The sequence below is a fragment of the Parathielavia appendiculata genome, assembly GCF_033297405.1.
Source record: "Parathielavia appendiculata strain CBS 731.68 unplaced genomic scaffold N657scaffold_1, whole genome shotgun sequence".
In the NCBI taxonomy this organism is placed as follows: domain Eukaryota; kingdom Fungi; phylum Ascomycota; class Sordariomycetes; order Sordariales; family Chaetomiaceae; genus Parathielavia; species Parathielavia appendiculata.
In genome coordinates this window covers 3,286,355-3,311,747 of record NW_026944220.1, presented here as the reverse complement: position 1 = coordinate 3,311,747, position 25,393 = coordinate 3,286,355, and the positions used below count along the sequence as shown (strand labels likewise).

Below are 25,393 nucleotides of genomic sequence, written 5' to 3'. Positions count from 1 at the left end.
GAATTCCTTGGCGCTCGGTGCTCTGGTTGGTCTTTGAGAGGATAACGATTATGTTTTCGATTGTATACTGGGATGGGTAGTGGGTACGGTGGTGTTTTTCGGCGTACTGAGCAGACCATCATGGCTAGCCTTCTGATGGGAGTTAAAGCTGGTGTTTGCCGTCATGTTCCCGCGAAAAGGGAAGATGGTGGCGCGTTTTCTGCCTTGCCATCATTGCCTACCTCTGAGGGCTGCCCCAATAATAATCTGAACCTCGTTCTCGCATGCGAGTTGGGGTCCGGGAGGATGTGTTCCCGTAGGGTACCGCAGCTCAACGATCAGCACAGCTGAGGAACAGCAAGGAGAGGGTATCTTGCATTGCCATCTGGTTTCGAATAAAGACTTCAATTATAGCCAAAAGAAAATGCAGATTGCGCTCCTCAGTGAAAGCCTGGGCTCCTCAGTTAAAGCCTGGGAAGATCTGGCTGCGTATCCGTTTCCCTTCGTAGCTGTCAGCTTCAGAGCCACTCACTGTAACAATTCATTTCAAGGACAGCTTACAAATGGTCATTCCAGCCTCCCCGTAGTCCGGCTGAAACCCGGCCAACTCCCGCATGCGCTCCCTCGCCAGCGCTGTGGGCGCACCACCCTGGCGACCGGCGCCATCCTGATAACTGGATCTTAGAAGTTGCAGCCGAACTGGCTGTGGCGGGCGATTTCCCGACGGCCTCGGCTGGGCCTCTTGGAGCTCGGTCGACGTCGATGACAAGGGATCGCTACTATGCGCACCGAATATCCTACTTTTAGTCGTTTTCCACCAACCCTGGGGTTTGCCAGAGCAGGTCCCCTCGTCAACACTGTGGAAATCTTCTACACGGCTCCGTAACCGCCGGATGGCGCGCTCCCGACGCACCAGGGCGTTTGTGATCTTGGGACAGTACCCCTCGGGAAGCATGCTGGTTTTGCAGATGGGGCAGAGAGAGCTGATTTGGAGCAGGAACTCGTCGATGCACTCGGGATGGAAGATATGGCGGCATGGGAGCTCGCGGATGACCGTCGCCCGGTTTTCGAAGAGCTCCAGGCAGATTTCGCAGTTGGGCTGGTAGTCAGTGGCCGTTCTTGACCGGGCGAGGGGGCTAGTCAACCCGTGCTCAGAGACTGTGGAAGACATGGGCGCCGTGATACGCAAGGTTTGACCCAAACAGTGTGTCCTGGTGCGAGTCCATGCAGTCTTGGCCGACCGTGGAGAAAGTGGTGGACTGCTGGCTTCTGGCTCGTAATTGTAAGTAAATAAAGGGAACCTTTGAATATGCTCCATTGGGACGGTGAGGCGCTTGATTCCCATAGCCTCTAGGTTAACGTCTCCTGCCATAACGCGGCGTCGCAGACTCGCACGTGCTCGTGCCCGGGCAAAGTGCATAAGCAGCGAAGTCGTAGTGATGACGGTGAGAAGAAGACCGACAATAATGAGAGCGTAGACCCAGGTATCGAAGGCGGCTGTGTGCGTGGTTATGTCCAGTTCAGTCCAGATTCGGAGGTAATCATTGGGACCGCTCAGGAAGCGCTCAGTGATGTTATGGCCAAACGGCACCTCGCTCATGTTTCCCGAGTACAGACTCAAGTGCTGCATCATGACTTGGCCCGCCATGCTTGATACAGCATAGACAGGATAGCCAGTTTCTGTCATCCAGTCGGCGCGGTCTTGGATGTACCAATCAGGGGAGTCGGCGGGTGGCGGTGGGCCAGCGTCAGCGCCCGGCAGGTAGAAGAGAAAAGCGCGGACAGGAGCGGTGAGAGCAGAAGTCAAGTAGGCATTAGCGCAACGGCCGTTAACCCATGGGGCAATGGCGATCAAGTGATAATTCATGGGCGGGAGGTTGGCCTGGTGAACGGCGGACAGAGGCACGTGGTGTGCCGTCTCATAAATGCACGAGTCGTCAGACGGCAGGTCGGGAACGTAGAGCAGACCGGCAATCACGCCGTTCGCAGTGCCGGCGTATCGAGTCGACAGCACGGTGGTGTCTCCCGTGAACCGAGCCGAGTAGGCCATCCCGCTCTGCTTCCGAATTAGTTGGGGAAGGCAACGCTTGGCAGATGGCCGGTTTATGCCATACCGAAAGGGCGCTAATGTTTGTGATGGTGGTGCTCGAAACTGTCCCAGCTCCGTTCCATGATGGGTTACTGAATAAAAGACTGCCATTTTGTCAGTGAAGACCTTATCAGCAAGTCCCAGAGTTTGTGTTTTGTCTCGTCGGCGTGGACAAATCCCGAGGTCTTAGGTTGCCAAGTTCCAATGACTGTTCCATTGCCAAGCTGGAAGTTGGACAAGCGCAGAACTCTGAACTGGGGTGAATCCGTCTCGGGCAACACCAACCGGAAGCATGACGACAAGAGATCGGTATGCTGGCAGCGGCAGACCTGAGCGGCGATGGTGCATCCAGGAGCATGGGGAGGATGGTTTAGAAAGAGTGGCGTACATGACATTGCGAATCTCATCGAGGGCTGTGAGACGTCAGCGGCTGGGTCCTGATGAAGATCAGTTCAAGGGGCGGCGGCCTTGGCGCAAAGCTTGGCTCGGCCAAGATGCATGGCGGGCGGGAACTCACACATTGACATGGTCGAGCATTTCGGAGAAGACTAGCGAGGAATACCCTGTACCATGACAGGCATCACTCTGCCCGGCGTATACCTCAACTCCTGTCGCGTCGAGAGACGGCTTGTCCTGACTCTGGCAGTCCTGTCGCGCTGATTTTACTGTGTAGGTAGCTACCACACGATGCAGAAGAAGGGAAGGCCGAGGAGCCAAGCACCGGGGAGGGGCGCCGGTTTTGAGTGCCAAGAGAATGCGCGGCACGCTTCCAGGATGCTGGAGCTTGTTTCCGACCTCGTGGGGCGGAGTGGATGCCTGCAGGGTCCCGATGACAAGGAGGGCACACAGCATTCACGGAACACACGACATGATCGAGATTTCGCTAGCTGCCTCGCCGTGCAACGGTCCAGGGGGGTTGTCGCTTAGTATGCATGAGACATGCGATGCTTCTTCGCAGGAGGCTCGTGTTGATTCGTAAGCCGGCCCGAAATAGAGTCCGAGCCCTCAGCCCGTTCATATTGCCAGCTGGACCACTGAGGAGAGGGTGCGGATACAAGTCAAGTGAAAGGGCGTTCCTGCGCGGGAGCTGTTTCTGATTGGGAATGGCTACGGGCCAGGCGAACGCGAGCCCACTATTTCGAGTGAACCCTTGGGCCATACCCGCTCGCATCAAGAATCTCACTGCGACATCCTCAACTTCCCCCCCATCAAGCAAAGAACAGAGTTGGTCAGTTTGCCAAAGCCTGTTAAGTCAGCTTCTGAGTTGGTGGTGCTGCTTTTTCTGGCTTGTTCAGCCTGAGCTCCGGCCCTTGATCTAGCCCCACTAAGAGTGGAGCTCTTGGCTACAGCCCTAACCCGCGCTCCTTTCATATCTGTAGGTCAGAAGTGGCGCACTCAGAAGCTCCAGCACTAGAGGCCGCTCGGTTGAAACACCAACGTTTGAAAAACCCATGCACTCCGAAAGTGTTTTCATTTCAATTGTATGGTAGTTGGAGAATGTTTCTTTGGGGGTTGCCGAGGGTCTGAGACTAAAGCAGTTAGCGCGGTTGAAATAGTGACAGGATCAGTCGAATAGTGGGCTCGGGCGAACGCCGCTTGACTACCTTACCGTGGTAATGTGACTTAAAAATGGAACAGATACCAGCGGAAGGAAGTCTCTGCTGCTTTCTTTTCAAGTGTTATCTCTTTGAAGTGGTGCTCTTCATCTATCATGCTGTTTATTACGGGACACAGCTGAGTTGATCTGTCAGAAGGATCGGTTTTTGAAAGAGGCCTGCAAGGTATCTCGACTCGGAGGCTTTATCTGGTAATTCACAATTCAGCCCTGGTTTGTTTGTTACTGTGTTACAGGGCGTGTGGCATTAAACATGAATGGGATAACAGAACAGATAATCAAGTAACTTAACGTATGCAGACAGGGAAGAGAGAAAAAATAACGGAATGTAGATACTATATCAAAAGAAAAAGGGAAGAGGGAAGAGGAGAAAATTAGGAAATGTAAAGACATTTTTCCTCTAAAGTATAAGAGAAGAGGAAAGGTGAGAAATGAAGAGGAAGAGGAAGAGAAAAGAAGGAATACAAGGTCAACGTGAAAGATGAGGTGTGATATGTAAGTCCGCGCTAACAAAACAAACAAGTGCTGAATTGTGTGATACCTACTCGACCGATAAAGTAAGGTAACGTACGGATAGCGTGGGAATTACTGACCAAGTCAGCCCCGGCTTGTTCCAGACTTCGGTATGTACACTGCACTTGACCTCATCCCGCAGACAAGGGGTTCTTTCCTCGGAGGTATAGAGCCATTACATAGTACCTTAGCTACAGGTACGCATTTCACAACAGTCTATCATACCGTAGCATGAAAAGTTGCAATCTATCCCCGTCACTTTCTCCTCAGGTCAGCTCACAATGAGCAATCTTGGCATCCTGTGCGGAGCACCTCCGTATCCCTGTCCCAACCCACTCCTTTGAAATGCAACAATGAGGTCCAGGAGGCTCTCACGGGTCGGATAACCACCCAACTCCTCTTACAATCACAAAACACAGTAAGCATACCGGAACACCTGACACACTCACCTAAGACATCATGGCGCCCCTCGCCAACGACCCCCGCCAACTTCTCACCGTGTTGAACCTGGCCCGGCGCAAGGCCCTCTACACGCTCGTGGTCGAGATTACGGCCTACATGCGCTCGCAGCTCGAGTTCAACGAACTGCAACGGATCTCGGACGTTGCACCACTGCTCATTGACCCCTCGGCTGAGAACAGCATCGTCATCCCCGAAGGCGCGGCCGACACCACCCCGCCCAGCCCAGCTCTCGTCCGCCTGCGAGCGGCGGCCATCGAGCACTTCGATGCCTGGCGCAAGGATGTCCTGGCGAAATTTAAAGAGCTGCTCTCCACGCCCGACGATGCCACCATCGTCGAGGAACGGCGTAAGCGCATCGCTCAGCAAAAGCAACAGCAGCCGCAGCAGCCGCAAAAAGCTGGGAGCAGTCGCGGAACGGCTGGGAACGAGGCAGACCTGCTTGGTTCTTGGGATGCATGGCCCGAGGACGGAAATAATACCAGGTTCACGAAGCCGGCTGAGGCGGAAACAGAGGATCCCGCCCAGGCCATCGCCCGCCTGCAGTCGCATTGGCATGCCATCCCCACCCGGCTGGTGACGATCCCGGAGGAGGACCGCAGGGAGACGCTCAGCTGCGTCCTGCTGGTGCTGCTGTCCACCGGCCACTACTCGGCGCACGCGAGGGCGATGGCCGTGTACCTCGCCTCAGCACTGGAGTTGCCGCTGGCGGTTTTGAACAGCGAGGAGGCAGAAATTGCAATGTCTCTCGTAGAGCGATCGAATCAAGCCGTCAACGCGCAGCAGCAGACCATGTCTGCCCAGGCCGAGGCAGAGAAGCGGAAGCAGCAGAACCAATCAAGCAGATACTGGAAAGTTGGTTTGGCCTCGGTGGCCGGCGCTGCGCTTATAGGTGTCACCGGCGGTCTTGCCGCGCCTGTGGTTGCTGGGGCGATCGGTGGCATCATGGGGTCTGTTGGCTTGGGCGGTGTTGCCTCATTTTTGGGCATCTTTTGGATGAATGGGGCACTTGTAGGAACGTTGTTTGGCGCATTTGGGGCCAGGATGACGGTCCGGTACTCCGTACCCCTCTGCCACTCTTTGGCTAACGGCTTGCTCAGGGCGAGATGGTGGATCGGTATGCTAGAGAAGTCGAGGACTTCCGCTTTATCCCCCTCAAGGACGAGTGGGGCTCCCGGGGCAGCAGAGACAACGACAGGCGTCTAAGAGTGACCATCGGCATCAACGGCTGGCTGAATTCCAGAGACGACGTGACCAAGCCATGGCGCGCTTTGGGCGATGACTCGGAGGCGTTTGCCTTGCGTTACGAGATGAGCAGCCTCTTGGGACTCGGCAAGTCCTTGCAGGAGCTGGTCTCGTCATACGCTTGGAATACGATCAAGCTCGAGATCCTGAAGAGAACCGTGCTGGCGACCCTCTGGTCAGCCCTATGGCCGGCTTATCTCTTGTCCATGGCTTCCGCCGTCGACAACCCCTTCAGCCTCGCCAAGAACAGGTCCGAGAAGGCCGGTGAAATCCTCGCTGACGCGCTGATCAACAAAGTCCAAGGCGAGCGCCCAGTCACACTCATTGGCTACTCCCTCGGCGCTAGGGTTATCTACTCCTGCCTCCGTTCACTGGCTGCTCGGAAAGCTTTCGGCTTGGTCGACACGGTCGTCTTCATCGGCGCTCCGGTTCCGTCAAACAGACAACACTGGCAGATGATTCGCACCGTGGTGTCCGGCAAGATGTTCAACGTCTATTCCGAAAACGACTACCTCCTCGCTTTCCTCTACCGCGCCACCTCAATTCAGCTCGGGGTTGCTGGTCTGCAAGAGATCAAGGACACTGAAGGCGTCGAGAACCTTAACCTCAGCGACGAGGTCCAGGGGCACATGCGGTACGCCAAGTTAATCGCAAAGATTCTGGCAAAGTGCGGTGTTCCCGTCATTAAAGGTTCCGAGGGACCGATCGAGCAAGACGAAGATACCATCCAGCTCAGCAATCAGGACACCGCAAACCTCATCGACCTCGACGAGCTGGGTATCGTTGGACCACCCAAGAAGAGCCAGACTGCGCCGCCACCCGTGCACACTTCTCCGGCGCAACCACAGCTACCCATGACTCAGCTCAAGAAGCAACGCACAGCCGTGACGAGGACGGCGCGATCCGCTGTTCCGGTCAATCAGGACCTGTTGGGCCTCGATCTATCAGAAACGCCATCACCAAACCCTGGCTCGGCATTGAAACCCTGCCCTCGCGCACCCCAACCACATACTCGCCCACAACGAGCCCCGAGCCCACCAGGGCCCGCACCAGCCGAACAGCCCAAGACAATACCCACGACACCAAAGGCGGTCGACAGATCTCTCCATGCTGACGCCCCTCCCAGACCTACAGTGTCTCCAATCCCGAGGCCTTCTGCGCCCAAATCCCAGATACCAGCTCCACAAACGCCGGCGTGGCCCGTGCTGACATCCCCGCACAGCCATCGCGCTGAGGACGACGAGGAGGATAGCGATGAGGAGGGCGGAATGGGGATCAAGATGGTGGATAACGACGACGGTCTCGAATACTGTGACCCAACGCCTATGGAGGACGAGTACCCAAGCTGGAATTAAAGCAGCGGGGGCAACCTGGAAATCAATGACAAGTAATACCCCTTTATTTTGGGCTCAAACGCGTGACCAGTAAGTAGCGTATTGAAGAGTAACGCACCCGAACAATAGCGCAACAACGCCCAATCATGATCTGTCTCGGGATAGGAGGATATCTATTCATCCTCCTCTTCTTCCTCCTCTTCATCTTCCTCTTCTTCTTCGTCCTCCTCTTCCTCCTCGTCTTCATCATCCTCCTCTTCCTCCACCCCATCAGCCTCTTGATCCTCATCCTCATCCTCACCACTCTCATCATCACCCCTCTCCCCGTCCTCCAACGCCTCCCTCTCTTCCTCCTTCCGCTTCCTCTCCTCCTCCTTCCTGGCCTCCTCCATCACCTTCAGCTTCTCCGCCTTCAACTTCCTCTGCGAAACAACAAACGCGCCCAGCGGCGTCCGCTGCCATTCAAAGTCCTTGAGAAACGCGTCCACCTGCGCCCGGTCCTTCGGCGCGAACTCGACCCGCGCCCTCTTCTCCTCAATAAATTTGGCGTTGGCCTCGAGCTTCTGCACGAGCAGCACCAAGCCCGCCGCCACTTTCCCATTCTTGTTCCCCTTACCGGGCTTCCGGATCTCCTTGAGCCAGCGCTTCAGGCTGATGACGACAGGCAGCGCAAACTCGGGGAAGGCAATGCTGCGCGACCAGAGCACGAAGAACTCGGACAGTAATTCGGCGACCTGCTCGCCCACGCCGTCCTGGTACACGCGCGTGCGGAGGTAGGACTTGGGCGCCTTGTAGGCGACGGCAAAGTCGAGCGGCTTGAGCGTCGACGACTTGGGCGGCTTCTTCATCTCGGCCGAGCCGAGCACCTCGAGCAGGGTCGAGGCGAGCGGTATGTACGTGTCGGTGGCGCGCGACAGGCGCAGGAGCGAGCGGATCAGCTGGAAGCGGAGGGGGAAATAGAGCGCCGTGGGGATGAGGCGCATCGCGCCCAGGGTGACTTGGACGAGCGGGTAGATGAGGAGCTTGAGCTGGCTCCCCTTGCCGGCTTCGGCTTCCTTGAGTGGGCTGCAGTGCTCCGAAAGGACGCACGACCAAAAGTCGAGCGAGTGCACGTACTGCCAGTTGTAGACCGCGCGGTACGAGTCGTTCTTGTTGTTGACGATGCTGTTGCGGAGGTGGATGGCCAGTTGGCGGATCGAGGTGAAGGCTGTCGTGTAGCCTAGACTCTGGTCGAGGCCCCACAGCTCGGCGGCCGAGTTCTTCATGAGGTTGATGCCCTGGATGGTGTTGACGTTGGTTACACGACTGCCCTGAACCAGACCCTGGTAGGCTGCCTTGAGGACCACCTCCCTGACGGCCTTGTCACCAATGACCACTAGACGGCGGATCACGAGAAAGGCCGTTATCCTGGTGGAGTCGGTGCTTGCAGACTGGGACCAGAACGCGACGACGGTCTTGATCAGCATCTTCAGCAACTTCCTGAACGAGAGCAGGTATGGCAGGAGTGGGTGCAAAGCCGACAGTGTGAGTTTGAGGGTTGCTTCATCTGACAGCGTCCCAAGCAGCCGGATAATAGAGGCCGCAAAGTTCTTGATGAGCATGGACAGTGTCTTGAATTTCTTGCCCTCGGTTTGGACGTACACCTTGCCAGCCGCAGATTCCTTCACCGGAACATGATGTTGCAGGACTTCTGGTATCTCCTTCAGCGCGACGACAACAATATCGTGGAAAACCTCAGGGCTCGTGATGGTGTATCGTTGCTGGTTCTCCTCGCCACTCTCGTGCAAGTGGGCCGCACAGCGGAACGCGATAACCACCTGCCGGGCAGCTCTGAGCGAGTGGGTCTCGGTGATCGAGGCCTTCCACCTGGCCACCATGGCTTGCGTGAGCTCTCTGTCGTCCTTCTCTTCCTCTTTGGCGGCCTTCTTATCCTTCTTCTGCTTCTTTTTGGGTTGCTCCTGCTCTCCTTCACTTCCGCTGAGTTCGTCCACCTCCGCGAGGTCTGCGTTTTCGTCAAAATCCAGCGCCTCTGGGTCGTTCTCCTTCAAGAACTTGTAGAACTCTGGGTCTTTCTCGGCGAGAGCTTCCATGGCGCTCTTGGACATGCCGAGGTCCTCTGCGTCGCTGAGATCGTCGGTATCCGGGTCGCTGCCGCTGTCCATGGGCTGTTCATTTCCCGAAGACTCGGGTTCACTACCGCTCCCTTTTGAACCATCTTCCTGAATATTGGGTTCGCCTCGCTTTCGCTTCCCCAGCTTTGCGGTGGATTTTGTCTTGTCGGCCCTGGGTTTTGTATCCAGGATCTCGAAGCCGCCCTTGAAGAAGTCGTCAACGCTCATCTCGCTGGCCTTGACGCCGGGCTTTTTGTTGGAAGCATTCTTGTCGCCATTGGCATCGCCGCCCGGCCCCTTGTAAAATTCGTCATCCCCTGCGCGCTTGGCCTTCTTCTTCTCCTTGAGCTGTTGTCGTTGCTTGATCTTGGCCGTCGCTTTTCTCCTCTCCAAAACACCCTTGAGGTGCTTCTTCTCGAACTTCTTTGTCGCCTTTAGGTTTTTCTTCGAGGACGCCATTATGGCCGACGATAGCGCTGGAATCGCGTTTTCGATCTGACCGAGTAGCAATGGGTCTTGGTACGTATGGTAGGGGATTTCCTCTAGACATCCCAAACTTTTTCTCGGATTTACCAAGTCAGATAGGCATTATCGCGTTGGAGCTAACCTTGCCTGGCTTAGCGTACTTTGGGTGGGACTAGCTAGCCCACGACCGCCTTATCGATATCAAGTACTGCGTAATCCGTACTCTCACCAGCACTTGCTTGCTTGACCTTCACTTTGTGCCTGAATGCCGGCATCCCTGCTGCCGCCATGAATCGACATGTGCACGACTCAAGACAGGCAATCACCATGATACCACGACAGCCATACGCGCCGACGCCGCACAGCTATGTCCCTGACTCGACACTATCCGCAACCATAAACCTCGACGAGGTGTGTTCCGAATGCCCCGCATCAGCCTGTCCGAGCTGACTGATGGACCTTATCGACTGCCAGGAAGTCAAGCTCGCCGAAACGCGCGCTGAGCGCGATCTGCAAGATTCACTAGCCGAGATCTTCAGCATAATTGTCACCATCGACGAGCTCGAGAAGGCATTTCTCAAAGACGCTATCCCCGAGGCCGATTACACCGAGATATGCGAACGTTCGCTGAAGCAGTACAAGTCGCTGACCGCCGATGAGACAGTAGCGAAGGCGTTCGTGGGACTGGAGCACTTCAAGGCCGAGTGGGATGTATGTCTGACCTCGCCGTGAAACCGAAGTTCTCAGGGGACTGATGGTGTCGATCACACAGCTCGAAGTGCCCCGCGCGACAGAGCGAATTCGAGTTGGGATGCCGTCCACTGCCGTGACAGCAAGCTCCAGCGCTCTTCATGCACAACCTGCGGTGGGTAACACCAGCGGGGCGCTGATTCTGGAGGCGACCCAAGATTTCATCACGTTTCTGGATGCGCTGCGATTGGGCCTGCTGGCCAAAGACCAACTACACCCGCTCCTGACCGACGTGATCCAGTCAGTGAACAAAGTCACAGACAGGGACTTCGAGAACCGGGGAAAGATCGTGCAGTGGCTCATCACGTTGAACCAGATGAAGGCGACGGAGGAGTTGAGCGAGGAGCAAGCCCGAGAGTTAGAGCTGGATATCAACTCGGCGTACCAAGGGTTTAAGAACACGCTCTCTTAGAGACGCTCGTCCCACAGGCCCCTTGAGTGCCGGCGCCTTCCATTCCACGCACCAGTGTTCTACACCAAAAACGTCCAAAAGCTTGGGTATACAAACTCCTCCTCAAATATCCTCCTCACCTGCTCCAACACAAATCTCTCCACCTTGCCCACATTCTTCAGGCTCTGCTTCCCGCTCTCCCGCTGTCCAATCTCGCTCTCCACCCTAATCTCCTGCAGCAAACCCCCCAACTTCGTGCTCGCCGCCACACCCGGGGGCTGACCCGGCTGCTGCGCCTGCCCGTGTTGCCCCTCAGACTCAGACGAGGCCATGCTGTCGTCCCCAACAGCAGCGACCGCGTCCTCGGGGCTCAGGAAACAGAAATGGACCCTCTTCCTGATCTTGGCCAGCACGCCCACACCGTCAAACGTTAACCCGGTGATGCTCAGCCGCACGGGGATGCCGACGAAGCTTGGCATGGGATAGTCGAGCAGGATGTCGGCCGTCAAGAGCAGCTTGACGTCGCCGGCGTAGGAAATCCGGAAAACGGCCTGCATATCCTCGAGGCGGCGCTCCCGGAGGCGGGGCTGGTCGCTTTCTTCTTGCTGTTGCTGCTGTTCTTGCTGCGCGCGTCTGCCGGTGTTGTTGCTGGCCGTGGCGTGGTGGTTGGAGTCTTGGTCGGTGTCGTCGTCGGCGATGGCGGAGCCCATTAGGGTTGCTGCTGCGTCACGGGTTGGTGGGCGGGAGGCGTTGGCTGAGGTTGGGGCTAGGGTCGAGACGCTGTGTTTCTCTTTGAGAGAGTGGATGCCGAGGGTGGTGGATGATGGCGGGACAAGGTTCACGGTGGGATCGAAGTCGGCGATGGAGATGGAGCTCTGGGATGGGTTGCGGCTATGGTTTGGTTCAGGGCACTGCCGGGCGCTCCCGTCGATGCCGCCGTAGTTGGAGAAGTGGTGTAGATTCGGCACTGACGAACTGTGTCCGTGGCCCTCTAGCCAGTTGGCAGTATTACGGTGCTGAGCGCCGGCGACTGCGGCGAGCGGCGTTTGCGTTCCAGAGAGACCGCTTGCTAAATGTGGGTGGAAGTAGTGTAAGTTGGATGTCCCGCCGGGGATGCCTGGTGTTGGGACGCGGAAGAACGGGCTGCCGGTATCCGCGTTGCGCAAGCTCCCGACTCCAGTGCCACCAGGACTGCCGAACATCAGGTGCGGCGGAGAATGCCCTGGGTTTGGAGCTCGGCTCGCCAAAATATCAGACTCGACCGGTCGCCGGCGCCGCTCATCCTCAACCTGTCCGTTGTTATCCGCGCCGTTGTCCTCGCCCTCCGAGTCAGATGCGAGATCCGAGTCCACATTGTCCTCGTAAAAGTCCGGCAGTGGGTCGGTGATGTCCTTGAGCTCGATTTCCGGAGGGATTTTGCCAAACTGGAAATCATGGACTGTAACGGACTTGATGAACCGGGGCAGAGGCACCGACTGGAACTTGGTGTGAATGAAATCACGAATCCGCTCGGCCAGCTCCTGCCCGTCAGGGCCACCTGTGACTGTCTCCCAGTTGAGGTCGATCGACATGGGCAACTTCCAGAGTGAGCGTGTTCGAATGCAAAGTGTTCGACTATGTTATCCGAAGCTCATCTGTACTCTTGTCTCATTGAACAAGCTAAGAGGATGAACTCTGCCGTCACGGTTGTGTCTGTCCAAGATGTAGTGGGGCAACTCAACAAAGAATCACGGCCGACAAACCGACAGCACAAGTATGTGAGGTTTCCCCGTGAAGCAAGATAGGGTTTAGGGAAGATCACTACTAATGTCATAGTTGACATGGCAATGGTTGCAACTCCCAATTCTTCGGGTCTGTGACTCGGGTCAGGTCCTGTCTTTGAAGAATTGTGGACGTGTGACCCTAACCCGGGTGCTTCACTGCCGGCGGAAGGCTCCACCAAATCCACCTCGATTTGCCCCACCTGAGTGTCTCCCAGGCAACGACACGCCCTACAGAGGAGAAACATCAACAGCCGCAGCTGCCCTCTCCACAATCAAGCCCTTCACCGATATGTCGTAACCTGGAACTGCAACAGTAAACAGGAGCAAGGTGTTCGCTGAATTTGGTTACCGCCACCTTAGGTTCTTACCGCATCCTTATGAGGAACTGGTAGTAGTTCCTTCCCATCTTCTGCTTTCATCTCCCTTTCCAGTTCAAGTTCAATTATCCACACAGCAAGCTGGGACCCTCACCTTAATTCGACCACAATGGATCTGCAGTCGCCGCCAAAGAGAATGACACGGGCGCGCGCTGCAGCCAAGACGGGCGAGCCCACCACAAAACCTGCCCGCGTCGTGTCTGCTGGCACTAAGGCCAAGGCCGCCCGCAGCATAACCACAGCGACGACTACGACGAGAACAGCAACCAAGAGGAAGAGTCCGTGCGATGAAGACGAAGAAGAGCACATGCACGAGATGCAGCCGGCTAAGAAGATAACTGCTGTTGCTACCAAGCCCACGCGTGGCCGGGGCCGGCCAAAAAAGGTACCAGTCGAGGAACCAGCCCCGGCGTCGGCACCCGAACCGGCACCCTCAACAACCGTTCGGAGCCGTGACAGACCCAAAAAGGTGGCAGAGCCTGCTACGGAGGAAGGATCAAAGCCGACCAGGGCAACTCGCACAACCAAGAAAGCCGCGGCAGAGGAGCCCGAGGTTGCGACTGAGCCTGCCAAAAAGACAACTCGCGGCCGCCCAGCAATCTCAATAAGCACGACAACGTCCACTGCCATGTCCATGACAAAATTGGCAGCGAGAAAGACTGTCACATTTGAGGAGCCCGAGAAGGAAAATATTGCGCCATCCGCAGGGCCGGCAAAGAAGACGTCGACCAAGGCCTCAGCACCCGCTCCAGCTACCGGTCTGCGCGGGAAGCCGGTTCGCAAAGCGGCCTCTGCGACTGTGAGCCGGGCATCCCGCACCACCAGAAGAACAGCTAGTGGCACAGCCGAACCGAGCGAAAAGGTGGAGAAGCCGATGCCGCTGAGCCCTAAGAAGGTCAACCAGCTGACTTTGAACCGCGCCGAGTCCGATGACGAGCTCGGTATGGACGAGAAAGTCCCCGTGAGACGATTCAAGAAGCTTCCTATGAAGCCTGCCATGAGAAATGCCAAGCCGTCGTCCACGGCAAAAGCTTCTGTCCCCAACGCCGTCAACAACGAGAATGCGACTCCAGCTAGCCTGCCCGAAAACACAGTCAACCTCATGTTGGCCACTCCAGCCAAGCGCCTGCCGCCCTCCCCTTGGAAGGGTGGCATCAAGTCGCCTGCGAGACGAGTTGAAGGCTTGGTCCTTGGCTCTGTATCGCAGAGTGATGACCAGACATCACAAGGTCCGTCTAAGATGGGTCTTCTGCAGTCCCCTGCGAAGAGGCAACCTCTCAATCTCAATCCGCCTGGTGTCGACGCCATCGGCGGGTCTAATATCTCGCCAGTCAAGCTGTCTTTTCTCTCATCTCCGGCGAAGCGGCCGCCGATCTCTCCCATCAAGCCTCTGCCGAGGGCTATTGGAGAGGAGGAGCCTGTCCAGCGAACTCCAGCGCCAAAACCCACCCTGCTCGCAAGCCCGTTGTTGAAAGAAGCGTCTGACAACACCGAGGTTGGGCAACTAGCCACAGGCGCAAATGCTGTGGATGCGCAAAGGGACGATGAAGGCATGAACGAGGCCCCGATGAGACTCAGCTTCCCTGGTCGACTCTCAGCTGTCTTGCCACGTCATGCAGACCCAGCATTAACACCTCCTACCTTGGCCGCGTCGGAGGAGGCATCACAAGCTGAAGGCCAGCAGGAGCTTGTGGAGGACGTTGAGGGGAAGAACGATTTCGAGGGTCTTGGAGAGCCTATGGTGTTGGATAACCCTTATGTGGAGTCGCGGACAGTTGAATCCGCCAGCAGCACTCCTCCGTCGTCACCCCCCAAGACAGCCAATCCCATGTTTGGGCTCCGGGACAAGGACCTCTACCCTGGCGATCCTTCCGCCGAATCCGAGTCGGAGGATGATTCCCCTGTGAGGCAGGGCAGGTTTACATCAGCGTTCAGCGCGCTGCCGACCACCCCCTGCCCAGGCCCTGCAAAATTCGTCAACGTCATGCAATCGGCTGGCCGGAGCAGGGCTACGAAGGCTGGGTCTAATGACAACTTTGGCTTCACCCCTCTTGCCCAGCAGCTGGGAGGGTGGAGGGCCGGTCCGAGCCCTGTGAAGCCCGGTCTAGATACCACTTCTACCGCCCGATCTGCGGAAGTCTCTGGCCAGGAACAGCCCATGCTACCTGCGGCAGAGGCGACGTCAACTTTGACCAGCCCAGCACAAAACACTTTTTTCGACGATGAAATGCACGTCAGGTCAGATGCTATGGAGGTTGAGGAAGATGCAGCCACCGTGATTGAGGGCAACGACGATCATGTTCTGGAGGATGTTTCGTTTACCGAAGAGGACATTGAACTGGCTGCGGAGGCGAACGAGATGTCGCTGATGGAGAAGGAAGCCGGCCATCCAAACAATGAAGACTACGAGGACTCCATATCGGAAGCCAGTCAAGAGTATGCCGACGAGAACGCAATTCCGATCGACCCAGCGCTTCTCGCAGGCAATGGCGTCCGCGCTCCGGCTGCGCCCCCGGTTACTCCTCAGCGAGTGACTCATCGCGAATTCCACACCGTCGCCAAGGTCCCTCTACAGCCCGCGGACGAGTCCACACCTCGCCCTCAGTCGGAGAGGCGCAGCTACAGCGCTTCACGACTTCCCGTCACAAGGTCATCCCGGAGGTTGACTAGGAATGCCACGGCCAGCTCGCACTCACCCAGCAAGGGCCGCGACGCTAAGGTGTCTGAGGATGAGTCGAAACAGCACGCTGAGCCTGTCTTGCCCGTGACTCCACAGAAGTCGGATATCTGGTCAACAATTGGCACGCCGGCGCGGACGCCGCGGCGGGACCTCAACCCCGCCCTTCTCCGCGGCGCTGTAGTGTTTGTCGACGTTCACACGAGTGAGGGCGCCGATGCCAGCAGTATCTTTGTCGAGCTGCTGACGCAGATGGGAGCTCGCTGTGTCAAGACGTGGTCGTGGAACCCCAACAGTTCATCTGAGGCTGGCTCGGATTCGAGGGTTGGGATTACCCATGTCGTGTACAAGGATGGTGGGAAGCGAACGCTGGAGAAGGTGCGCGAAAGCGGTGGCGTTGTCCAGTGTGTGGGCGTCAGCTGGGTCTTGGAGTAGGTCTCCCACACACCGTGGAGTTCGAGTCCGACTGACCATGTTTGCTAGCTGCGAGCGCGAAAATCAGTGGCTCGACGAAGCTCCCTACCTGATCGACACCTCGCTCGTTCCCCGTGGAGGTGCCCGCCGACGCAAGAGCATGGAGCCGCACGCCATTGCCAATTTCAACGGCAAGCTCGTGCCTTCTCCTGCGTGCAAATCTTCCCGTGGCTCTCAAACCGCACAGACACCAGCCAACCACCGCCGTGCGAGCAGCCTGTGGATTCTCTCTCCTGAAAAGTCCCTAGACCATGACGACCACGACGCCGAGTGCGAAGAGGACGACGCCGAGTGGCCCACACTCAGCCCGGTGCCCAAGACGCCAGCCCCTGAAGCCATTGCCCGCTTCGTGGCCAACGTCAGCCCTGGATCTACCTCGCCGTCCAGCGTGGGCAGCGTCGAGAGCGGGGATCTGCTGGTCCGAGAAGACGGTGGCGCTCACGGCGGCGAGGAGATGCTCCTGCGCACCTGCCCGCCCAAGCGCACCACCTTTGTGGAACCGGACGAGGGCATCCTCAGCAAGGAGAAGGATCATGGGGTGCTCATGCGGCTGATGGCTGCTCGCCGAAAGAGCTTGCAGTTTGCGCCCAAGGTTGGGAGCCCGTTGGCTAGGGCATGGAAGGCTTGATGCTTGATTGGATTGGCTTCGAAATTGTACGGGATTGGATTGTATTGTTTATAATTGTGCTCTTGGGAGCTCTCGTTGGCGTGACTAGCAGGAGAGTGTTAGGATATCAACTGGAACGAACCAGGCGGCCTAGTTGTCACTCTTCTGAAACCAATGGGTCACCCAATGGATGGGAGTTGGCTTTGGATGGCCGGGCGTAGCATGGAGTCTGACAGGTTATTTGTGTTTATCGGGAAATGGGATACATACTTTACCTATGCATTTCCTCCAGGCCTTCGCTTATGACCGAACCTCAGCGTGCTCAGCTGTCCTTCCCACCGTCTGCTGGTGTGCCCTTGGGGTTGCCATGATTCAAGAAAGCAAGTGAGGATATCAACATTGAAAATAGATACAGAGTTAGAAAGCAGATACTCCATACATCCCCGAATTCCGCAGGCGAGTTCAACTTTGACAAACTAATCGCGAAGATGCTGTCATGCCCCGAGCACGGTATCAGGTCGGGTAGTCGGATATAGTTGCGTGTGACAAAAATAATACCTGGATAGAACCCTAGGCCCTCCCACTGCCCTTCCAAAAACGCGGCCAAACCGACCCATGTGCTCCTAAGGCCCTCTTGCGCCGTACGCCTTGTTCACCGTCCCGATCGTCCTCGAAAATATTCAATAACCCGAGTACCGCGCTTCAGCTTCCTCCCTCATGCTCATCCATAGTGCATCGGCCCGTTCGGTTTCGGCGTGCCATGCTCCCATCCGTGGGGTGGCGGGCCGCCCTGTCCCCCCGGTGGCGGGCCGCCCTGTCCCCCCGGCGGCGGCGGCTGCATCGGCATGGCGTGGCCCCCTTGTTGCCCGCGGAGGGCCTGGACGTCGGGTCGGTGCGAGAGCGGCTGGTGGAAGTTGCAGATGCGGCAGACGACGTCCTCGTGGCCTTTCATCGAGAGCGGGATCACGGGCTGGCAAACGCGGGTGTGGGATTCTAGGGTTAGCCTGAGTGCAGTTCGAGGGTAGAATAGGTGGTGTTTGGTTGGAGAGAAAGCTTACAATGAAACAGAAGGTAAACCAGGGGTTCTCTTTGATCACTGAGCCCGAGTAGTTACCGCAGTTGTAGCATCGGCACACGAGGCCTTCGTAGCCTTCCACCTCCTTGCGGAACTACCGTACCCAACAATGTCAGCTGTGAGTTTCCCATTGCGGATGGCTCGGGATGATCGTTTTACTCACAGTGTGCTCGCCACAGGTAAAGACGATGCACATGGTTGCGGAAGACGCGCGGTCGTGGAATCGAGAGTATTAATCGCTCGTTCGCTGGTTAACTTGTTTCGTTTTGGGAATGCGCAGAAATGCGATGCTTTGGAGACGGACAGGCAGGACGGTATTAGGCGAATACGCTTTGGTTGAAAGAGGTTGTAAAGAGTCGTTTCCGAGTTGATAACGGCAAGTCACATTGTTACAAGCTTCATGAATGGAAGGAAGGATGGAGGTCTACGCAATCTCGATCCCAGTTCGTGACACATGATCTCTGCCAAGAACGAGGCGGTGCTCGCCTCAAGACGTCTGATCAACTTCCATGGTAGCAAGAGGCCCATAGCCACTGGACAAGCTGGGCCTAGAGTGCCTGGACTCAATGGGCTCACCACCTATTCTTTCCTTTCTCCTAAGTATATCGTCAAGGGAACCAGTCACACAAATGATAAACAGGAGGGAAGGTATAGCAGATTGTAATGACCTCAGACCCTAACCCTGTTTCACACCATCAACCAATCGAGCTCAAAGTTTAGCTGATCTGCTATGGTACCCACTTTGGCCTCAGCTATTGTCAGTTAAACCTTCAGATCCTTTCTTTCTTCTTTCCTCTCCCCTTCTAATTACCTTTGTCCTTCTCAACAGCCCATCGACCACTCTGTCGGCAGAGTTTGACCATTTTGCGGACGGAAAAGCATCGGATTTATGATTGGATCGAGATGCGCCTCTTTGCCCGTTAGCCGATTCAAGTGATGTTATGGTCCATCCATTGGAAAGCTGACAAGGGAGGCTGTTTCGAGCAAGTGCTGTTTTGCTGTCTTGTTTCATTCTAGTACAGTAAGTCGATCTCGATCGACGACTCGATCCTTCAGTGCTGTCTCTTCAAGTTCCGGTGGGCTTCCAATTAATTCTGAAGTCATGCCATTGCTCCAGCTTCTCCCTCTCCATACTTGGCTCTGCGGAGGTCTTGGGGGGATCGACTGCATCTTGTATCCACAACTGCCTGCCAATCAACTTGGGTGCGCTTGTGCGTCCACCGCCTTTCAAGTCGCACGTGGACTGATCCGTAACGTCGGGATGACAAGATCTCCGGAGGTTGATGTGTTGATATCCGGCTTGACACTTCTTTTATCACTTGTCTCAACATAATAACCTGCTCTCTTGCCCCATCGGTCGCAGTTGGAGATGGCCTTCCTTGCAACGTACCCTCCTCTGGCGCAGGTCACCGTACTGAACGACCCCAACATTGCGATCCACGCAGTGCTTGAAGTCCCCCCTGAAACTGCCACAGAACCATGGCAGCTTTCACTTTGGTATTGTAACGGCGATGGAGGGGACTGGGCTCTGATTGAGTTCATGGCTGATTCCCCAAACGCCATTCCCACCGACTTGAGTGGAACGAATGAGACAGCGACGAGGCTGTACTTCACAGCCAAGCTGGAGGTCGCGTCATCGCTGACATTCACTGTCAAGTTCAGACGAGGAGGCAAACACGAATGGCGGTGGGTTCGCACTGAGCAGGGCTCAGATGATGGCATCGTCGTGGTCGAGCAGAAACGACAAGGGGTAGAGTCTGAGGATCTGCCGGACTTGATCCAGGACTTGAACCCGGACCTTAGGTGGCAGAGCCATATGAGCCAGTCCCCTGGGACCCGTCTCTGGTCTATCGAAGCCACTGTGGATGGGGCAAATGAGGACGAGTCAGCAGTTGTTGACATACCGCTGGGCATTCCGTGGGGTCGGTTTTTCAGGTAAGGGGTCGATCCCCGGGACGACGCCGTCCATGGCCAAGTGGTTTATATTATCCTGGCATTGATCTGGTCCGCCGATGCTGACCCACGGTAGATGGTTTGCCTTGGTCAGGACTTGGACACCTTGGTTAGCTCCCAGGCAGGGCAAGTCCGAGTTCAACCTTGACAAAGATGCCCTGCTTTGCTCATTTCTGTCCCCCCAGGGCAAGCACATGGTCTTGCTTGGGATGAGCGGCGTGGACGATGTCATGGCTTTGCTCCGGAGTGGTGATTCCGGACGCTTGATGCTCCACGTATGACCACACACTCTCCCAATGTCGATTGCGTTAGAATTATGTTGACGCTCGATCAGATACGGAGCGACAATGCCGGCTCGGCGACAGCAACTGCTCTCGTGGCTGTTGGTGACAACTTTGAGAGCACGGTCGCGACCGTCATGTACCATGCCCGTACTCTGGTTACCAGTATGGCAGCGGGTACCTCGGCTGCTCTTAGCGTGGCCGAGATGACAGCTGAGGGCGATGTCAGTCCGCAGTGGTATGAGAGCTGGTACGATGGCTTGGGGTATTGTAGGTGTATCCACCATTTCTATGCTACCTTCTACTCTAACCATACAGGCAAGGTACTTGGAACTCCCTCGGCCAGGAGTTAACAGAGCAAAAGGTGTTGAAGGCACTGGACACGCTAGCCGAGAACAAGGTCAACATATCAACCCTCATCATCGACGACAACTGGCAGGACATCGACTATCGCGGTAATAGCCAGTGGCAACATGGCTGGAACGACTTTGAAGCAGAACCCAAGACGTTCCCCCGCGGCCTGAAGGCACTCATCTCAGACATCCGGTCAAAGCACAAACATATCCAGCACATCGCCGTCTGGCACGCCCTACTAGGCTACTGGGCCGGTCTCGCCCCCGACGGCCCGCTCGCTAAGCGCTACAAAACCATCCGAGTCGCCCGCGATGAGATCGACAAATGCCAGCTCCCCATCGACGGCCAAATGACGCTCGTCGCCCGCGAAGACGTCCAAGCCTTCTACAACGACTTCTACAACTTCCTCTCATCATGCGACATCGACGGCGTCAAGACGGACGGCCAATACATGCTCGACACCTGGACGTCCCCTCCCATCCGCCGCACCCTCATTCCCGCCTACCTCGACGCCTGGACGCTGGCCTCCCTCCGGCACTTTTCCGCCCGTGTGGTCAGCTGCATGTCCCAGTCACCCCCAATCCTCTTCCGCTCGCAGCTCCCGCACACCAGCCCGCCCATCGTCTGCCGCAACTCGGACGACTTCTTCCCTCCCGTCCCGGACTCCCACCCCTGGCACCTCTGGACCAACGCCCACAACGCCCACCTCACCCAGCACCTCAACGTCCTGCCCGACTGGGATATGTTCCAGACGGTGCACCCCTACGCGGGCTTCCACGCCGCCGCCCGCTGCGTTAGCGGCGGGCCCGTCTACATCACCGATGTCCCCGGCCGCCACGACGTGCATCTGATCCGGCAGGTAACGGGCATCACGCCCAGGGGGAAGACGGTCGTCTTTCGGCCGAGCGTGCTCGGCAAGGCGATGGATGTGTATGCGGGGTATAGGCAGGGACAGGGTTTGCTCAAGATTGGGGCCTTCCACGGTCGCGCGGCGCAGGGGACCGGGATTGTGGGGGTGTTTAATATCGAGGAGAGGGGAGTGGTGGATTTCGTGCCGCTGGGGAGGTTCCCTGGGGTCATGGAAGGGCGGAGGTATGTCGTCCGCGCGCATGGCACCGGGAGAGTTAGTGTGCCGTTGGAGGTGGGCGAGACGAAGGCGCTGCTGGCGCTGTCGCTTGAGGTTAGGGGGTATGAGGTGCTTTGCGCGTATCCGTTGCACGCGATCGAGTCGAGGACGGGGGGGCTGGTCTTGGTTGCAAATCTTGGGCTGATCGGCAAGATGACGGGGTGTGCAGCGGTGTTGAATACTGTGTTTGAGGTGCGAGAGAATGGGAGGATGTTGGTTGATGCCACGCTGAAGGCTCTTGGGGTATTGGGTAAGTTGCATCGACTCGGTTCGCATGTGATAGAAGAACTGTGGTGCTGACGCGATTCCAATACAGGTGTCTACATATCGGCGCTTCCGCAGCTGTCGGTCCGGGACGACTTCATGGTTACCATCCAGGGCCAGCCGATCCCTCCTCACACTGTGGCCTTGAACAACGACGATGAGCATGTGCTCAATATCGACATCGAAACGGCGTGGAACGAAATGGGCCTGGAGAGTGGGTGGGCGAACGAGGTGGAAGTGAAGGTCTATTTCGACTTGGGGAGGTAAACGTTGCGGCCGGACGTGGGAAAGCTGGTGCACGATGCTTTGGCTGGAACCATGACAAAAAAAACTCCAAAAGCGCACCATCCAGCCCCCGAAGAAGGTGGATGGCTACGAAAATCCTGGGACCACAGATTTGCTTCGTTGGGGTTGTCCCCGAGGCGTACTCCCCCAGAAGGGGGGCTAGGTCCCCTCCTCCCCTCTGGAAATCGTCGCCGAAGCGGCGAATCGAAGAGGTGGCCTCTCCCAGAGGGGAAGCCACGTCCCGAGACTTCTACTAACTAGGCCATTTGACCTGTTAGAAGGCGCGTTATGAGTATAGACGTGGACCTAATACATATAGCGCGTGCGGCCGCCATGGTGCGTCCGTGCGTATGCGGCCGTGCGTTGGGATGGAAGATTACCTTACGTAAGGTTGGAATCAGGGTCGTCTTGGGGCTACCTGAAGTCGAAAGCAGCAGGATTTCGACGGCCTGCTAGGGGCGTGTTCATAGCATTCGTTGGGAAGCAACACCGAGAGTGTGGGGTTCTCGAACTGGCATTCCTGGTACAATGGAAACTAGACTAGGACCTGTCATGCCGTCCGTCACCGCGAGTAAAGCGCTCTGTCAGCTACTCAACTACCGCTGTTCAGGGTTGGGACGTCTACGCAAGATTCTCGGGGACTAACTTGTTAATATCAACTCCATGTTGTTTATACCCATTAATTGATGGGATGTAACGGCCCAACCCGCTCGGTGTTCTTGCCCCACCCACAATTACCACCTGTGACTACCTTACACTTGCTGATTATTACTTTTCCGAAGCGGCATGTACTTAAGGTCCCAAGATATATATCAAATTCAACGACATGGAATAGCCGGTGTTGCTCTAGCTAAGTTGACATGACTGGAGCGGTGCGGATATTCCCATATTGTAGCACGCAGTAAAACAAGCATAATGATGCCAGGCTCGGATGCAATGGATATATAGGCCAGGACAGCATGGAGCATCCGTGGTAAAATTCCTGGAGACTGTATATGTACATACTTTTGTAAGCAGGGTACCCGCTCACTTATTTATCTGTGCTGTAGTATCAAGTAGAGTAAGACGTGTTCACCGCGGCGCTTTTCGTCGATGTTGGACGTCGGCTAGGAGGGTACCTAGATACCACAGGCCCACAGCCTGATCATGTCATTCGCTCACTGAGCCGAGTCATATTGCTGAGCATTCTTGGAGCCGTCCCCGTGGCTGCGGAAGAGACCCTGCCGATGGCGGGGTTGTACAAAAGTGGGACCATTGACCGGCCACCCGGCAGGCCCTCCTCCGGGAAGGCTGCTGCTGGCTTGCTCGCGAGGTTGAGCTTCTGTGAAGACAGGGCAAGTTTATAGAGATCAAGGTTTCTGTCAAGGACAATTGTGGGAATGAATATGGTACATCCCAAAAATGAATGGGATAACCTTTCGCCGCCATTGATTAGATAGCTTATCAAGGTATTCCACTGCCACCGAGCATCATGCTTTGGTGCTTCGCAGTGGTGCAACCCGAAGGCATGTCGGCGTGACTGCACAGCATTCCCGCCACCTGACGTTGCCTATGTCTAGGCCCGCTGGTATGGAGCATGACTGAAACGAAAGTTTAAGGATGAACAACTATCTTGACTTGAATCTCTTTACAGGAAATTTGTTGTGACTTGAACTCTCTTTACAGGAAATTTGTTGGTTCACGACAGGTGGAAGCTCGAATGATTGTTTCCGAAAAGAGCCAAAACTGGCATCCGAATGAGATCAGTGACGCACAGGCCAAGGCTACGTATCTCTGCCAAGCCTCGGCCGATCCATTTTAGCGCGGGCGAAAACGGCCAACAAGGACTGCCACCGGTCGAAGTTTGGCGAGACATCGAACCTGCATGACTGACAGGTGATCTGCCACCATCGCCCGCCATCGCGACGTCGTTTTTGACTCGCAGCCGCAAGAACCGCTCGGGTCTGCGCTGTAAACAGACAAGGAGACCTGCGCATAGCTTTACCTGTGTCTGCTCCGCCCAGAGGCAGCACTCGACACCATGCTGCCCTCATCCGTACGACGAGTCGTCGCTGCGGCACCTCAGTCGCCCGCCGTTTCCTCCGTGGCCTCGTTCGTTCCACGGCCTGCCGCCGCCTACACCCTCCCCTACAAGCAGCGTACCGGCCTCCAACAGCGCCGCTACTCCTCCTCCAAACCGTCCAACCCGGATGACGGTTCCAGAGACTTCGCCGCCCGGCCCGTTCCTGCGTCACGAGCGTCCAAGTCAGAGAAAACCAAAGGGCAAGCAAAGGCACCCGTCCCGCAACCGCCCAGTGTCCCCAGTACTAGGCACATTGGGGATGAAGGTTCGTCTCGTCACTTTGTTTCTTGGGCTGGCTCCAGTCTCTTACCTCTTGACCAGGCCTTGCACTCTCAACCTTTTTCGCCCTCCACCGGCCCATCTCGGTCACCCAGCTCCTACCCCAGACGGTGTCGGACGATACGTTTGCCCGAATATTTGCCCCACGGACTCGCAATGGCAGAGTAGCCGAAGTTCTCTCGACGCTGTCACAAACGGTACACGACCTGGAGGAGCCCCTGTCGAGAATGAGCATTGCCAACGGAGACAAGCAGCAGTTGCAGGACGGGCAAGAGGCTGACGACGGGACCGCCAAGCTCAGCCTCAGGCATGCTGATGGCTCCGAGACCAACCTGCACATTCAGCTCAATCCCATGTCGGGCCAGTACCTGCCCTACGCCCCGCCGCCGGCGCCCGAGCCGCTCACCGAGGCCGCCGAGGCCGAAGCCGAGGCTGCCAACAGCGCCGCCGCCGCTGAGGAGCTGGCCGAGCAGCAGCAGCAGGAGACGCAGACGCGCGTGTACAAGGCCATGGTGACCATCGAGGAGACGGTCGACGCCAGCGGGCAGATCAAGGTGGTGGCGCACAGCCCGGAGCTCGTCGAGGAGGACGCTCCGGCGCCCCGCACGTTCCTGGAGCGCATGGCGTGGCGCCAGCTGCGCTACGATGAGGCACGCCGGCAGCAGGACCGCGCCATGCAGGCCATCAGCGTGCGCCGGCAACGCAAGCTGCGCATGAAGAAGAAGAAGTACAAGAAGCTGATGAGGAAGACGAGGAATTTGCGGCGGAAGCAGGATCGCTTGTAAAGGGGGACATACCCTCTCCCTGTGTAAATAGTTTTCTTTACGCTCCATCCGTTTCTTTTCCTTTTATTTTGTCGTCTAAA

General features: G+C 56.7%; 9 protein-coding genes across 9 annotated transcripts; 5 read left to right on the top strand and 4 right to left on the bottom strand.

Annotated features, from left to right (window-relative positions):
* Positions 1-79: 79 nt before the first annotated feature.
* On the bottom strand, positions 80-2,605 carry N657DRAFT_660631 (uncharacterized protein; the record flags this gene model as incomplete). Its single annotated transcript, XM_062795056.1, has 4 exons — positions 80-480; positions 541-2,035; positions 2,094-2,160; positions 2,586-2,605. The coding sequence occupies 4 exons, from the start codon at positions 2,603-2,605 to the stop codon at positions 440-442; spliced, it is 1,623 nt and encodes a 540-aa protein (XP_062652974.1). The 3' UTR covers positions 80-439.
* A 2,050-nt stretch (positions 2,606-4,655) lies between these two features.
* On the top strand, positions 4,656-7,255 carry N657DRAFT_561133 (DUF726-domain-containing protein; the record flags this gene model as incomplete). The annotated part of the gene is made up of 2 exons (XM_062788040.1): positions 4,656-5,705; positions 5,756-7,255. The coding sequence occupies 2 exons, from the start codon at positions 4,656-4,658 to the stop codon at positions 7,253-7,255; spliced, it is 2,550 nt and encodes an 849-aa protein (XP_062652973.1).
* A 152-nt stretch (positions 7,256-7,407) lies between these two features.
* N657DRAFT_561824 (putative NOC2 family protein) lies at positions 7,408-9,804 on the bottom strand (the record flags this gene model as incomplete). The annotated part of the gene is made up of 1 exon (XM_062788084.1): positions 7,408-9,804. The coding sequence occupies one exon, from the start codon at positions 9,802-9,804 to the stop codon at positions 7,408-7,410; it is 2,397 nt and encodes a 798-aa protein (XP_062652972.1).
* A 333-nt stretch (positions 9,805-10,137) lies between these two features.
* On the top strand, positions 10,138-10,972 carry N657DRAFT_561421 (ESCRT-1 complex, Vps28 subunit; the record flags this gene model as incomplete). Its single annotated transcript, XM_062788061.1, has 3 exons — positions 10,138-10,221; positions 10,285-10,521; positions 10,583-10,972. 3 exons carry the CDS (start codon positions 10,138-10,140, stop codon positions 10,970-10,972), a joined length of 711 nt encoding a protein of 236 aa, XP_062652971.1.
* N657DRAFT_639771 (uncharacterized protein) lies at positions 10,589-12,848 on the bottom strand. The gene has a single exon (XM_062791836.1). It carries the CDS (start codon positions 12,520-12,522, stop codon positions 11,032-11,034), a length of 1,491 nt encoding a protein of 496 aa, XP_062652970.1. The 5' UTR covers positions 12,523-12,848; the 3' UTR covers positions 10,589-11,031.
* Positions 12,849-13,115: 267 nt separating this feature from the next.
* Positions 13,116-16,348, top strand: N657DRAFT_59979 (uncharacterized protein). Its single transcript, XM_062790060.1, has one exon. The coding sequence runs from the start codon at positions 13,201-13,203 to the stop codon at positions 16,201-16,203; it is 3,003 nt and encodes a 1,000-aa protein (XP_062652969.1). The 5' UTR covers positions 13,116-13,200; the 3' UTR covers positions 16,204-16,348.
* A 1,222-nt stretch (positions 16,349-17,570) lies between these two features.
* On the bottom strand, positions 17,571-18,120 carry N657DRAFT_562381 (uncharacterized protein; the record flags this gene model as incomplete). Its single annotated transcript, XM_062788139.1, has 3 exons — positions 17,571-17,819; positions 17,908-18,018; positions 18,088-18,120. 3 exons carry the CDS (start codon positions 18,118-18,120, stop codon positions 17,571-17,573), a joined length of 393 nt encoding a protein of 130 aa, XP_062652968.1.
* A 1,173-nt stretch (positions 18,121-19,293) lies between these two features.
* Positions 19,294-22,169, top strand: N657DRAFT_676856 (glycoside hydrolase family 36 protein; the record flags this gene model as incomplete). The annotated part of the gene is made up of 5 exons (XM_062795930.1): positions 19,294-19,859; positions 19,954-20,152; positions 20,212-20,428; positions 20,482-21,888; positions 21,955-22,169. 5 exons carry the CDS (start codon positions 19,294-19,296, stop codon positions 22,167-22,169), a joined length of 2,604 nt encoding a protein of 867 aa, XP_062652967.1.
* Positions 22,170-24,207: 2,038 nt separating this feature from the next.
* Positions 24,208-25,313, top strand: N657DRAFT_563658 (uncharacterized protein; the record flags this gene model as incomplete). Its single annotated transcript, XM_062788228.1, has 2 exons — positions 24,208-24,514; positions 24,571-25,313. 2 exons carry the CDS (start codon positions 24,208-24,210, stop codon positions 25,311-25,313), a joined length of 1,050 nt encoding a protein of 349 aa, XP_062652966.1.
* Positions 25,314-25,393: the final 80 nt, after the last annotated feature.